The sequence below is a fragment of the Camelus ferus genome, chromosome 11 (assembly GCF_009834535.1).
Source record: "Camelus ferus isolate YT-003-E chromosome 11, BCGSAC_Cfer_1.0, whole genome shotgun sequence".
Taxonomy (NCBI): domain Eukaryota; kingdom Metazoa; phylum Chordata; class Mammalia; order Artiodactyla; family Camelidae; genus Camelus; species Camelus ferus.
In genome coordinates, this window is record NC_045706.1 from 71,074,305 (window position 1) to 71,090,554 (window position 16,250).

A 16,250-nucleotide genomic window follows, 5' to 3' on the forward strand; every position below is an offset into this window, starting at 1 on the left:
AACCCAGGAACTCATGCATGCTAAGCATGCGCTCTGCCACTGAGCTGGTCCCTCCCCTCGTACTTCCAGTCTTGCTCCTGTTTGTGAAGCCCTTCTAAGCTTCAAAGCCTCGCTCAGGCCCCAAGCAGAACTCGGCGTGCGCCTCCAGCCCGTGAACTTCCTGCTGAACATGGAAGCCTGAGCTTCCAGCAGACACCCAGGCCACGGGCCTCCTGTCTGTGATAGCCACTTGGCTCAAGTGCTTTATCGGAATTTCAGACTCTCCCCAAAAGTAGGGTGGGCTGGGAGAAGACACTGAGTCAAAGTGATCATCTGGGCTTTTGTGGCCGTGGCCAACGAACGAGCAGTGGTGTCCAGAGTGGGGCCACACAGGACCATATTCTGGGGGCACAGGAGGGAAACAGGAGACGTTTTCCAGTATTTTTCCTAATGCTTTATAATATCTTTATTTAAAACGTGCTTCAGAATGTATCAATAGATGAGTATGTGATGTGTGCGTAATCTGTATTTTAACATACGTGGGGGAGGGTCATCTACACTCAAATACTTTTGTTCCTAGACAGGGAGTGTGGATAAAAAACAGTGGAGGCCATGGCCTGGGAGCATCACTGCTACCTCAGATCTGGCTCCTCCATGGTCTTGTGGCCACGTTGAAGGACACCGGGGCTCCTGTATTTGGCTTAGTGCCGCCACCTCCCACCTGTCCGTCCACAACAAGCCAGACATCCAACACGTAGAACACAGGAAGCCACTGACTTCCAAACAGCCTACGTACACAGTGCAAAGTGCTGGGACCTGTGGTTCCTTGTGGACCACAGCATTCTGTCTATGCCCATCATTCTTGGGGAAAATATACTTCCTGACTGTAACAAAATAGCTTCTAAAAGAAAGAAAAAATCATGTTTATGTTGGTTTAGTAAGAAAAATGATTTCAACCAAGAAAGAAGACTAAGTCCTTTAAAGGCAAAATAAAAGGACATGGTGCATTCATCAAAAGTTATTACCTCAACGAAGAGGAAAGTCAGTACCTTCCTATCTCTTTGAAGAAAAGCAAATCCACTGCGTAACAGTTAAGAATATGAAAGCCAGGGTCAATGCCGCATTGATTTTTATCTATAGAGTGTGTCTTAACAGTCACATCTAATACACTCCTTGAAGACAGCATTCTCCTTCCTCTCCACATATGCCTTAAAATCCACTGGAACACTTGCTTTGGTTAATACAAGACAACCCACAGGAAGTCTCTCATTAATCCACACAGTAGAAGCACAATCTATTATTATAATAAAGAAATGCTTGTTAGCTAAGTATTCTATTCAGATGCTCCCCACTGCGTGGGTAATGCCTCTCTCACATAGGAAGGGAAGGAACTGTGGCGCGGGGCTTTGTGACTCAGCCAAGAGTCAGGGGAGAAGGAGGGGCAGACCTAAGGGAGATGTCTAGGGTGCGCGCGCGCGCACACACACACACACACACAGTCCCAAGTCTAGTGTGCCTGGGACAATGTGGAGGGTGTGGACACAGGAGCGCCTGGACTCCCTGGGCCGATGCTGTCCAACCCCAGTAAGAAACGCTAATAATCAAACTCTCTGTCACCATCCAAGCAAAACTTTCATGCACCAAACCAACTTCCTGTATCCAGTCCTGCATGTATGGAGTTTGGAAGTCATTTCTCCATCTTAATAAGTGAAAAGCTGAACAAGCTGAAAAGTCGACAATTCCTCAGAGAAGGGAGGTCACAGGGCAAACCGCCACCCCCAAATTGGGGAGACCAGCAGGTGGATACAGGGAATCATAAGTAACTGGAGCAGCGCCCGCTGTGGGAAGCAGTGGCTGAGAAATGAAATCTAAGCTGTAACAGATGAACGGCTGGAGGCTCACTGAGCACAAGCCTGAGAGATTAAAAGCTCACTACTATATACAAAATAGGTAAGTGACAAGTTTACACTGTAGAGCACAGGGAACTGTATTCAGTATCTTGTAGTAACTTATGGTGAAAAAATATGAAAATGAATATATGTATGTTCACGTATGACTGGAGCACAGTGCTGTACACCAGAAATTGACACAACACTGTAAACTGACTACACTTCAATAAAAATATATATTAAAAAAAAAACTAACTCCAGGGCAACAGTTACAGGAGCCCCCACACTTCTGTGAGCTTTACCTCCGGGAGCTTAACCAGGTTTCCCGCAGTGACTGCGGGAGACAGATCCCTGCATGTTTTCAGCAGGGGAGGGAGGGAAAAGGAGGTGCCTTGAAATAGCCAGAGAGCTCAGTTGTCAGTAAGCCTGCCCTCCAGACACCTGACCTACCGGCTGTTAGCAGAGCCTAAGCAACCTGGAGGAAGGGACATCCCCAGCTCCCATCGACTCTAACCATCCTGTCCTACCGAGTGGGAGGACAACTGAGATGCATTTGTGACGCTGGCAGCCCAGGGCGCAGACTCCCTGGGAGACAGACCTGTCATGTAACTACAGCATGCTTCCCCTCCCCCACACCTTATCACATCACCAAAGGCTTGGTTACTGGAGTTCTTTTACCCAAGACATTGTATCTGGCTTTGAAGAAAAAATTACAAAGCACACTAAAAGGCAGAAAGTACAGTTTGAAGACACAAGAAAAGCGTCAAAAACCAGACTCAGACCTGGTAGGATGACAGAATTTAAAACAACTACGATTAATATGTTAAAAGCTCTAATGACAAAAGTAGACAATATGGATAAATGAATAATGTAAGCAGAGAGATGCAAATGCTAAGAAAGAATTGTTTTTTAAAATGCCAGAGCTCAAAATACTAACAGAAATGAAGACTGGCTTTGATGGGTTCATTAGGAGACTGGACATCTTAGGGCTTGAGGATATGACAACAGAAACTTCCAAAATGAAAAACAAAGATTAAAAAAAGACTGAGGGGAAAAAAAAAAAACAAACAACATAGAACAAAGTGGAACAGAATATCCAAGAACTGCTGAATAACTACAAAAGGTGTAACACCTGGGAATACCAGAAGGAGAAGCGAAAACAATAGAAGAAATATTTGAAAAGCGATGATGACTGACAATTTCCTCAAATTAATGCCAGACACCAAACCACAGGTCCAGGAAGCTGAGAGAACACAAAGTAGGATAAAGAATAAAAAACTACACTCAAGCATAACACATTCAAACTGTAGAAAATTAATGACAACGAAAAAAAAAATATCCTGAAAGAAGATGGAGGGGAAAAAACAGCTCTCGAGAAATGAACACATGAATGACATCCAACAGAAACCATGCAAGGAAGAAGGGAATGTAATGAAGTATCTAAAGCGTTGAGAGAAAAAAAATCATCAACCTAGAATTCTGTACCCTGTGAAATTAATCTTTGAAAGTGAAGAGGAAAATAAGGACTTTCTCAGACCACAAAAATTGAAGGACTCTGTTGCCAGTAGACCCGCCTTGCAAGAAATGTTACAAGAAGCTCTCCAGAGAGAAAGAAAATGATTTGGGTCAGAAATGCAGATCTCCAGAAAGGAAGGAAGAGCATTAGGACGAATCAGTGAAGGTAAAATAACAACTCCAATTTTTCTTATTCTTAATTGATCTAACAGATAACAGTTTGCTCAGAGTAACAACAGCAACAGTGTGCTTGATTCTGTTTGCTTATATATGCTTTTGTACGTGAATGGCGTATGTGAAATGAATGACAGCAATGGTACAAAGCATGGGAGGGAAAAAGTAATGATATTTTGATGAAAGATCCTTGTGCTAACTGTGAGGTCAGACAGTGTTGTTTGAAATTAGACTCAGATTAGTTGTAAATGCATACTGCAAATTCTAGGGCAACCATTAAAAAAGGGTGAAAAAGAGAAAAATGGAATCACATAAAATGCTCAGTTGACACTATAAAAGGCAGAAAAAGAGTGGAAGACAAAAATGAGAACACAGAACAGGGGCAAGGAAAAGAAAAGAATAACAAATATGGTAGACATTAATACAACTATAATAATAATCACATTACATGTCAATGGTCTAAATACACCAATTAAAAGGCAGAGATTGTCAGAATGGATCAAAAAACAAGACCCAAGAAACTACATGTTGTCTACAAGAAATCCACTTTAAATATAAAGACATATATAGATTAAAAGTAAAGTGATGGAATCTTCATACTGTTTTCTATAATGGCTGCACCAAACTGCATTCCCACCCGCAGTGCAGGAGGGTTCCCTTGTCTCCACAGCCTCTCCAGCATTTATTGTTCATGGGCTTTTGAATGATGGCCATTCTGATTGGTGTGAGGTGATACCTCATTATAGTTTTGATTTGCATTTTTCTGATAATTAGTGATACTGAGCATTTTTTTCATGTGCCCATTGACTATTTGTATGTCTTCACTGGTGCAGCCATGATGGATAATAGTATGGAGGTTCCTCAAAAAAACTTAAAACTAGACCTACCATATGATCCAGCAATCCCACTTCTGGGCATATATCTGGAGGGAACTCTAATTTAAAAAGATACATGCATCCCAATGTTCACAGCAGCACTATTTACAATAGCCAAGACACGGAAACAGCCTAAATGTCCATCGACAGATGATTAGATAAAGAAGTTGTGGTATATTTATATAATGGAATACTACTCAGCCATAAAAAGTGTACAGTAATGCCATTTGCAGCAACATGGATGGACCTAGAGATCGTCATTCTAAGTGAAGGAAGCCAGAAAGAGAAAGAAAAATGCCATATATTACTCATATGTGGAATCTTAAAAAAAAAAAAGGAACTCATCTACAAAACAGAAAGAGACTCAGACATAGTAAACAATCTTATGGTTACTGGGGAAGGGAAGTGGGAAGGGATAAATTTGGGAGTTTGAGATTTACAAATGTTAACCCCTATATATAAAAATAGATTTTAAAAAAAATTTCTTCTGTACAGCACATGGAACTATGTTAAATATTTTGTAATAACCTTTAGTGAAGAAAATATGAGAATGAATATATATATGTATATGCATGACTGGAACGTTGTGCTGTACACCAGAGATTGACACAGTGTAATTGACTGTACTTCAATTGAAAAAAGAAAAGTCAAGGGATGGAGAAAGAGGTATCATTGTAATGCTATCAGAAGACAGCAGGGGGAGCTGTATTAGCTTCAGACAGAGCTAACTTCACACCAAGGAAGTTCCCAGGGATAAAGAAGGGCGATGCATAATGATAAAGGGGTCAATTCTCCAAGATGATATAAGAATCTTTAATGTGTATGCACCTATCGGGAGCATTAAAACACATGAGACAAAAACTGACAGAGCTGCAAGGCCAAACAGAGGAAGCCACTGTTACTGTTGGAGACTTCATCACCTCTCTCTCAGGAATGGACAGATCCAGCAGGCAGGAAATCAGTTAAGACGCAGTTGAACTCAACACCACCATCCACTAACTGGATGGAAATGATATCTATGGACTACTTCAGCCAACAGCAGCCGAGTACACATTCTTCTCAAGTTCACATGGAAAATTTACCAAGATAGACAACATTCTGGGCCATAAAACACCCCTTAACAAATTTAAAAGAATAGAAATCACACAGCGTCTGCTTTCAGACCACAGTGGAACTAAAAATCAGTTAACAGATAGCTGGAGAATCCCCAAATAATTGGACATTAAGCAACATACTTCTAAATAACAGCGGGTCAAAGAACAATCTCAGAGAAATTAAAAAACGTTTGAACTAAGCAAAAATACAACTTATCAAAACTTGTGTAATGCAGTGAGATCAGCGCTTGGTGGGAAACTGACAGCACTGAGCACAATATGGGAAAAGAGGGAAGACCTGAAATCAGTCATCTAAGCTTCTGTTTCAGAAACCTAGAAAAAAGCAGAGCAGAATAAATCCTAAGTAAACAGAAGAAAATAAATAATAAAAATTATAACAGACATCATAGAAACAGAAAAAAAAAAAAAACCCTAAAAACTAGTTCTTTGAAAAGATCAATAAAATCAATGAGCCACAAGCCAGGTTAATTAAAAAAAAGAGAGAGAGAAAGAAAGAAGACACAGATCAGAATATCAGAAACGAGGGAAAGGACATCAATACAGATCCCATGGACATTAAAAGGATAATAAAAAATATCATGGACACCTCTCAGCCTGAAAATTTGATAACCTAGATGAATAGACCAATTTTTTTTCTATATCTTTTTTAAAAAAAAATTTGGGTGGGAGGTCATTAGATCTATTTACTTATTTATTATTAGGTTGTTCTTTTTAATGTAGGTACTGGGGATTGAAGCCAGGACATTATGCATGCTAAGCACACACTCTACCATTGGAGCTACACCCTCCCCTGACCAAGTTCTTGAAAGACACCAAAAGTCAGTCAAAACGAAACAATTTTAATAGGCCTGTACCTAATTTAAAAAATTGAATCAATAATTAACCTTCCAAAACAAAAAGCACCAGGCCCAGATGGTTTCATTGATGAATTCCACCAAGCAGTTAAGGAAGAAGTTATACTAATTCTCTACAATCCCTTCCAGAATATAGAAGCAGAAGGAATAATTCCTAACTTATTCTATGAGGCCAGCATTACCCTAATAACAAAACAGATAAAAGTACTATAAGAAAAGAAAACTATAAACTAATATCTCTTATCTCTAAAACCCTCAACAAAATATTGGCAAACTGAATCCAACAACGTATAAAAATAATTATACACCATGACCACGTAGGATTCATTCCAGGTATGCACGGTTGGTTCAACATATGAAAGTCAATGAATGTAATTCATCACATTAAAAAGTTAAAGGGGAAAAAAAAATCACATGACCATATTAATAGATGTCAAGAAAAGCATTCGACAAATTTCAACACCGATTCATGATAAAAACTCTCAGCAAACTGGCAACAATGGGGAAACTTCCCCAACTTGACAAAGAACATCTACAAAAGACATATGGCTAACATCATACTTAATGGTGAGAAACTAGAGGCTGTCCTGCTAAAAACAAGGCAAGGATGTCCTCCCAATCCTTTTCAATGTCATACTAGAAGTCCTACACGATGCAGAAGACAAGAAAAGGAAACAAAAGGTATAATATAGATTGAGAAGGAAGAAATAAACTGTCTTTGCAGAAGACAATTGTCTACATAGAAAATCTGAAAGAATCAACAAAAAATTCCTGGAACTAACAAGTAATTATAGCAAGGCTGCAGGACACAAAGTAAATATATAAAAGTCAGTTGCTCTTCTAAACATGAACAATAAAGAAGTAGAATGTGAAATTAAAGCTACAATACCATTTAAGTTAGCACCCCTCAAAATGAAATACTTTGGTGTAAGTCTAACAAAATAGGGATAAAATTTCTATGACCAAAACTATAAAGCTCTGAAGAAAAAATTTTAAAAGAACTAAATAAATGGAGAGATACTCCATGTTCACAGAGAGGAAGACACAATATTGTCAAGATGTCAGTTTTTATGAACTTGATCTGTAATTCAACACAATCCAAATCAAAATCTCAGGAAGTTATTTTGTGGGCATCAGCAAACGGACTGTAAAGTTTATACGGAAAAGACAACAAAACAAAACAACAACAACAACAAAAACCCAGAAAAGGCACAGGATACAGGAGAAGAACAAAGTTGGAGGAGTAACATTACTCAACTTCACTACCTAATATAAAGCTAAAGCAGTCAAGACAATGTGGCATTGGGGAAAAAACAGACGAATCCATGGAACAGAAGAGAAGGTTCAGAAAGAGACCCAAATAAATATAGTCAACTGATTTCTACAAAGGAGTAAGGCAATATAATGGAACAGAGACAGCCTTTCAACAAACAGGACTGGAACAACTGGATAGCCACATGCAAAAAAAAAAAAAAAAATCTAAACACAGATTTAACATTCTTCTTAAAAATTAACTCAAATGGATCACAGACCTAAATATAAAACACAAAATTATAAAACTCTTAGAGGATAACATAGGAAAAAACTCTAGGTGACCTTGGGTATGGTGATGACTTTTGAGATACATCAAAGGCACAATGATCAATGAAAGAACTGATAAAGCTTAACATTATTAAAATTAAAATTTTCTGCTCTGGGGAAGACACTGTCAAGAGAAGAAGAAGACAAGCCACAGACTGAGAGAAAGTATTTGCAAATGATATAATCTGATAAAGGACTATTGTCCAAAATGCACAAAGAACTCTTAAAACTCAGCATTTGGAAACTGAGCAACCTGATTAAAACATGGGCAAAAGACCTGAGCAACCCAGACACAAAGAAGTCTGACAGATGGCAACTAAACACATAAAAAGTGCTCAGTATCACGTGTCACCAGGGAACTGCAAATTAGAGCAACAAGAGCTACCACTTCCAACCTATTAGAGGGGCCGGAATGAAAAACAACGCAACACCCATGCTGGTGAGGCCGTGGAGGAGAAGGAATTCTCATCCACTGCTGGGGGGCATGCAAAATGGAAGACCGTTTGGCAGTTTCTTGTAAAAATAAATGTATTGCTGCCACGTGATCCAGCAGGGACACTGTGTGGTATTTAACCAGATGAACTAAAGATTGGCACACAGATGTTTATAGCAGCTTTATTCATAACTGCCAAAATCTGGAAGCCACCAAGATGTCCTTCAGGAGGTGAATGGATAAATAAACTGCGATACAGCCACACAGTGGAATGTTACGCGGCACTAAAAACAAAAGTGCTAGCAATCCGTGAAAAGACGTGGATTAACACCTGAGGCACGTTACGAAGCGAAAGAAGCCAGTCTGAAAAGGCTGCGTACTATATGATTCCAACTATGTGACACTCTGGAAAAGGCAAAACCATGGAGACAGTCAAAGGATCAGTGGTTGCCAGGGATTAGGGGGAGGGAGGGCTGGACAGGCGAAGCACAGAGGATTCTGAAAGCAGTGAAATTATTCTGTGTGATACTGTAGTGGTGGGTTGATGTCACCGAATGTACGCCGTGCGTGAATCCCAGAGTAAACTATGTGATGTATCAGTGTTGGTTCACTGACTGTAACAAATGCACCACTCTGGTGGGATGCTGACGGCCAGGGAGGCTGCGCCTGTGTGGGGGCAGCGGTGCATGGAAAGCCCTGTACTTTCTGCTCAGTTTTGCTGAGAACCTAAAACTGCTCTAAAAAAAATCAAGTCTGTTACAAAAAAAAAAATCTATGAACCAATACCTACCATCCTGTATTTTTTATTTCATTCGATTTTTTTCTTTCAAGAAATTCTGGTCACCTCCCAGTAAACTTATTCCACTGCCCACTAAGGACAACAAAACATTGCCCTAGGAAATCCATTCTCCACTGCACAAGCATACGCTCCAAATGCCACATTCAGCACATTCGCGATCAGAAGGCCAGACAGTGTCCCCACCACCGCCAGCAGCCCCAGGCTGGGCTGGGCCCTGTCCGCTGCTGCAGTACCTGGGGGGAGGGTCTCCACGCCTTGAGCTTTGTCGTCCCCGGTGCTGTGATGAAGGTCTTTCTTTTTAATCGGGTCAATTTCATTCCAGTCCTCCTGGGGGAACAAAGACACCAAATGAGTTGACAGGACCTTGAGGCACGCCTCCATCATCAGTTCAATAAACACCAAGTCTGCTGCCAGCGGGCCCTGGGGACGCAGTGATGGCGAGACTGCTCCCACCTGCTGGACCTCACCCCAGACCGCTCAGCGTGGGAGACACAAGGAGAGAAGTGTGGCCATGACCTTTCCATGGAAGGATTCGCATTTCTCTCTTCATTTTCTATTCATATTGCATATCTATGGAAAGAAATACTGTGGAAACTCCCAGGGCATTGAGGGTCCGTGAAGGTGGGGAGGGGAGATAGGGAAGGTGAATTAAATAAAAGAATTCAATAGTGGTTAAATCAAAACCATTAAAATCAGGGTAGGGCTCCAGACATCCCAGGACCAGGTTCGCCCTTGGGGCCCCGGGGAGCTCTCCCCAGAGGTTGTTAAATGATTTAATTCTACTGAATCACAGCAGAGGAAGGGAGGGGACAGGATGGCCAAGTTTCCCCCTGGCTCACCCTAACAGGACTGCCAAAGGAACAGAGCTGCAAATTAAGGGCTTAATGTGAAACCAGAATAAGATAGAAGCTCTGGAAGAATTTATTCAACTCATCTGTGCAAACAACTTACTCTAATCTAGCAACATTAATCAAACTAAATAACAATTCCATGACCACAGAGCTAAATATACTTTTCAGCCACTTGCGATCTGATTTCTGCAAATACAAAAAGAAAGATTTCTGTATATAACCCACATCAGGAATACCCCATGGCTAGTAATTTCCCCACATGGACTTGTGTGAGCCAAGCACTGTCCGCTGGCCGCTTCTCCGGGGGAGATGCTATCAGGATGTTGGCAGCATCAAGCCCTCTGGGGTAGAGGGGCGGGGAACCCAACCAGTTCTGTTCGGGTTTGTTCCACCAGCCTCCCTCCAGACCAGCGTGGGCTGCGTGTTGTCCAGAAGTGGACGGCTGGGGACGTTCTGGGCTCAACAATGTAAACTGAGATCCTCAGGAAGAGTAATCCTTGGCAGCTGGGCCAAGTCATACATTTCTTTCCCCAAAAGCAACTGGCTCTGCCAAAAATCTGCATTTTTACTCCCAAGGTAGAGCAATGAAAGAGAAACTGTGCCTTAACTTCCTTTCCTGGAGGCCAGCTTTTCCTCCAGTGGCTTCTCCTGGTTTATCCCAGCCAGGCTGAGACAGGAGGGAAGAGGGCAGGCACAGCCATTCAAGGAATGACAGCAATTAACACCAAAATGGTGGACGATTCAACCCCCAGTTGGCCTTGAGGATTAAGTTGGTAGGTTTGACTTCTAGACCTTGAGCTTCGTTATATGCCCATTGTAATATATCAGCATGATAAATGACACGTCCACAGGCACCATGACAGTCCCAAGGCTGACCACAAAAGGTCAGAGAGTGGGCAGGGGCCCAATTCCTGGGAATCCCAGCCCCTTCCCCAGGGTAGCTGGAATAGTCCCACCTGTAGGCGTGTGAAGCTACCGAGCCCGTAAAAACTCGCACCACCACACCTGGCGGCCTCTCGCTCCCTTCTTGGAGCCGGCCCATAGACTCTGTCTATGGAGTGTGTACCTATTTTTACTCTAACCTGAGCACCCAACCCCCACGCCTCATGGCCTTTCTCTTGCTTTTCGATGTATCTCTCTAAATAAATCTACCTTTACTAAATTATGGCTCGCTCTTGAATTCTTTCCTGTGCGAAGCCCAGGACCCACACTTGGTGGGGCACGTCCCAGGGACTCCACCGAGACCTGGGACACGGCTCTCCTTTAACCCCACATCCGTTTTTCCTGCACCAAGGCCATCAGGGACATGATGGGGGCGGGAGGGGGGGCGTGCACCCCGAGGGTTACTCCGTGCAGACCCGGGGTGCTGGCGAGGAATGCCCCGCCCTGCGAGGTCCCAGCCCCACCCATCCATTCACCAGCCCTTCTCAGGCCTCCAGTTGCCCCAGGTGCTGTGACTTTCGAACATCCTATCCCATAGCGTAGCAAGCATGTTGAAATGCATCTGTATCTCAATTTAAATACTTTTTGCTGCAAAACAATTTCAAAGTCAATTTATAATTTAGCCTTTGAGATTATTTGGCTATAGACAAACTTTCAATTTACTCTTGGCAAAGATCTCACGGCAGTCTTGGCAACCAGAAGGCAGCGAGAGAATATGACCTACTCTCTGCTTTCACAGTATAAGGAAACATGTGAACACTAAATCCAGCAAGTAATGAGGCTACCAGAGTCATGCTGTGTAGACTTTTAACCAGGCTTATTAATTTTTATTTTGTAGCTTGCTTGTAACATCTTGTGGCCAATGGCTTTCTCCTGCAGACATCTGGTCTGCTACCCGCCATGGCTCATGCACCACACCATTTGACCTTGTAATAAGATACAATCAAAAGTGAACATTGCTGGTGGGCCAAGGATTCTAGTCTTATTTTCTACATGTAAAAATCAAGGCATTTGCTGTAGTGTTCACCAAACTGACATGTACAAGCCAACCAGAAATGTTTTCTTAGGAAATAAATGTTTCATTCTTCACACAAACAAGATGGACTGTAACACTCCATCTATAACACTCCTTTACCTGCCTTCCCCCTCCTGATGAACCATGCCTGCCGAGAAACTAAGGCCAGAGAGGAGGACCCGCCATACGACCAGGGCATCACAAAGTCCCAGCAGGAGAGATGGTGCTAAGTCTACTTAGGAACGCCTCCTTGGCACCAGGCGTTGCACACGGGTACCCTCTCATTCCAGCAACAACCGTGCCATTTTATAATTCCTATCTGACAATGGGAACACAGAAGATCAGAGAGGGTGAGCAAATTGTCCAGGCTGCACAGCAGGCAAGCAGCTCAAGGTGGCCCTTTATAAATCAGAATGGGAATGGCAGCCCAGGGCCCAGTCTGAACCAAGTTACAAGAGCCTGATTCTTACAATGTCATAAAAATCCAAAAATATGTTTCTAGGTGGTCATTCACAAAGGTCATTCTGGACTCTCCACCAAAAACTGCAAATTTCCATGCTCATTACCTGCTGCTAGCATGGAATGAGGAGCGGGGGGAGCACCTCCCATGGGCTTACGCTCACGGGGCACTAACTGGGTGCCGAGCCCCATCCTGGACGCCACGCTCCCATTCATCTTCCTTACGACGCTATTACTACCCCGTCCTACAGATGAGGAAGCTAGGGCACCAAACCTCTAAGTAACACAAAGTACGTGATGGGGCTAGAGTTGAACTCCAGGGGATTTAGCACTGGTCTCAGTCATTCCACTGCCCTGCATTCAGATAAGACAGCATCCCCTCCAGCACCAAGACAGCCCAAGTGAAACACAAATGGTGTGTTAACCCTTCCGCTCAGAACACGTCATCATCAGTTCTCCTAGTCCAGGATGGCTGACAGATTCACCAGCTGAGACGGTGCCCATGCACAACCCACCTGCCGTCTACAGCTCACCTGGCCGCACACCTGTCACCCCCACTCTTTTTTTGTCACCCCGACCTACCACCTTCGCTGGATGTCAGGGGAGCACCGAGGGGGCGGTGGGAACTGGGCAGGCTCGCCTTGGCGGGACAGACACACCTGGCAGGACGGTGCCCAGAGCCCGTGCCCAGGAAGTGACCCCTCAGCAGAGGCTGGAGGGGGCCCAGAACGAGCCTGACAGGAAAAATGAGGACACGGTGAAAGGTGGGAAACAGGAAGCCATGGAAGTGGAAGATGCTCTGAGACTTGAGACATGTTCTAGAAACACGACTCTGGCTGTGGTGTACGGAGAGACTGGGAGGACAAGAGAGGACCAGAGGGATGCAGAGGGTGGTCGGGGGTGGAGTAGGGGGGACCAGCCGGCTCCGGGCAGTCCTGGGATGTGTGGAGGCGGCGGCACCGCTGGGAGGCGGGAGGGAGGAGGATGGACCAATCAGAGATGGCTTCGGACCTGGACGGTTCACGGACGGGGTGACACTCACCCACCAGAAACATGGGAGAGTCCTGTGGGGGGGGGGGGGCGGTGCCAGGAGGTAAAGGTGAGTCTTTGGGAAATGCTGGGGTTATATGGGATACCAAGAGGCATCTGGAAAACAGATGGAACACACACACCTGGAGCTCTGGAAAGGCATGGGGCACTCACAGCTACAGCTGAGCATGACAGTGACCACGGGCGGGGGTCGGGGTGAGCTGAGTGAGAAGGGGTCCAGGGCGCGGGAGACGCCAACATTCAAGGGACAAGCAGGACATGCAGCACGGCGGGAAAAGCCCTGGCCTGGGACTGAGGGCCTCCGGTCCCGCAGCCTTGCCAGGGATCCTGGGGGTCTCAGTAAGTGGCCTGCCTTCTCTCACGATGGGACGCTGGGTTGGTTAAGCGCCCGGAGGTCCCCTGGGGTCCCTGCACGGCAGGTCCACGCATGAGCACTTGGCACACTGTCTGCCTTTCCCACGCACGGTGGGTATGAGCAGCGCTGCAGGTACCAGCCACGAGGATGGAGGGCTTCGCCACGTTTCTCTGTACCCCTATAGCACCAAGCATGGCGGTGATCTTTCCAATAATTGCTCAACAATTAATGCAGTTGAAAAAAAAATCCTCACCCTGTTCATTCAGATCGCTATTACCAGCTTCGCCCACTTTGCAGTGGAAGCTTTTCATGACAACAGTCCCCCTCCCAGACATTTACACACATTATGAGACTAATTTACACCAGTGGAGGCGCCGTTTAAAAATGGAAATGCACTGGATACAAAAGTATAGAGACGCTCCCTCGCCCAGTATCCTCTGGTATCCAGGACGTGCTACAACTGATGTGTTTAAAATAAACATGTTAAGAGAAATGACGCAGTGACAGACAGGGTTTCTTTTTCAGGGACACACCATAAACTGCTGAGATCAGGGGAGTCATGATGTGGCTTGATGCTGGGTCAAAAGCTGCAGAGGATTCAACGCCTGGCATGGGTAAGTCTGTTTTATTTCCCAGGAGGCGTCCCCATCTCCACTTTGCCCTTCTTGCCCCCAGAGGGATGCTGACGCTGAACACGTAATGATGAGCCCACACACAGACGGATTTCAGACGAAAGCAGACCAGGGTGGGCTCGCTGGTTCTAACTGAAGACTGGATTCTGTCAGGAAACTTCACCGGAGGTCTAGGATTCTCTGCCGACCAGACTGACAGGACACTGCTGCCCTGCTCGACTACACCACCTGGGCCACAGCATCCAATGCACCCACATGCAACCTCCAGGAAGACCCAGAGAGCCTCCACCACCACACCGAGACTCTCCTCCCATGTGAGATGCCATCTGGCCCATCCAGATGCTGTGGACTTCCTGCCCTCCTGCTCACTAACTTACCTAACCTGGTGGTGGTGATTACTGGATATTTCAATTTGGTTGGTTTTCAGTCCAAAAGCTCAAGAAATGCATTATTCTTACAAACGCATACCACAGAAGCAGTCTATCGCCTGAAACACAAATGGAATTAAATCAGGCCCCGAGTGAAATCAAATGAAAATTAACGACGGAGCGGTGTCTATTTATCTACTGTAATTAAAGAGTACGGCAGCCCCAGTCCATCCTATTTCTAAGTCGTAAAAGAGCAATGACTCCTCCCTCCCACGCCCCGATATACCGTATTTTATTTATCCATCAGTTGATGAACATTTGGGCTGTTACCACATTTTGGCTATTATGAATAACATTGCTATGAACATTCATAGACAAGTTTCTGAATGAACCCAAGCTTTTCGTTTTCTTCAGTGTAAACCTACCAGTGGACCTGTTGGGTTTTACGGCAACTCTGTTTAACTCTTTGAGGACCCGTCAGACTGTGGTCAGAGAGTCTGCACCGTCTCACAGGGCTACTAGCAACGTATGAGGTTTCCAGTTTCTCCACATCCTTGCCAAACTGCGATTGTCTGTTGTTGTTTTTTTATTAAAAAGACCAATGACTTTTCACAAAATGACCGTACTTTCAGAAACAGTAAATCCCAAAGAGGCTGGTGTACTGAATAGTTATGAAAATGAATTAAGTGTAGACATAGGTTTCGTTATTAAAAGACTATTTCCCTATTATATTCCAAGCATGATCAGTCTCTGTTTCAGAATAAGAGGAAATAAATAAAACGTGGGCTTGGTTTCTGCCAGAGACAACATGCCCGTGGCTGAGGAAGGAGGGGCCATGGAGGGATGCTCTGGTCAGAGGTACGGAGGTGGGAAGGGCGGAGTCGGGGGAGCAGAGGGTCCAGCTGGTGGGCGGAGCAGCCTCGCAGGCACTACAGCCTGCCACCAACTTGCTAAGGGCACTAGTCCGACCCTTCATGTCCCAGATGAGTGATCCAAAGGGCTGGGTGACACTGTGTTATCAACTGCCCCCAAACAAATTCCCTTAGAACTCAGCAAATTGAAACAATCCATATTCATTATCCCACACAGCTCTGGAGGGTCAAGAATTGGGATGGTACTGACCCAGGGTGCCTCACAAGGCTGCAGCCAGCCTGCCGGCCAGGGCTGCCCCCCGACCTGAAGGTCTGACTGGGGCCAAGGGGCTGCCTCGAGGATGGCGCCCTGGCAGGGATGTTGGCTGGAGCCCCAGGTCCTCACCGCAGACTCCCCCCCCAGGGCTGCCTGAGCGTCCCCCAGCATGGCAGCCGGCCTCCCCCAGAGCCAGTGACTGAGGAGGGGAGAAGAGACAGATGGGGCAAGAGAAG

The 16,250-nt window shown here is 44.8% G+C and overlaps 1 protein-coding gene across 3 annotated transcripts in view; it reads right to left on the bottom strand.

The window, feature by feature from the left end:
* The window catches only part of GALNT2 (polypeptide N-acetylgalactosaminyltransferase 2), a 186,588-nt gene that overhangs the window by 74,093 nt on the left and 96,245 nt on the right, over nucleotides 1-16,250 (bottom strand). For all 3 annotated transcript variants that reach the window (XM_032491846.1, XM_032491847.1, XM_032491848.1), the window contains exon 2: nucleotides 9,448-9,541. In XM_032491846.1, coding sequence (XP_032347737.1) covers nucleotides 9,448-9,541 — 94 coding nt within the window. The remainder of the gene's footprint in view (nucleotides 1-9,447; nucleotides 9,542-16,250) is intronic.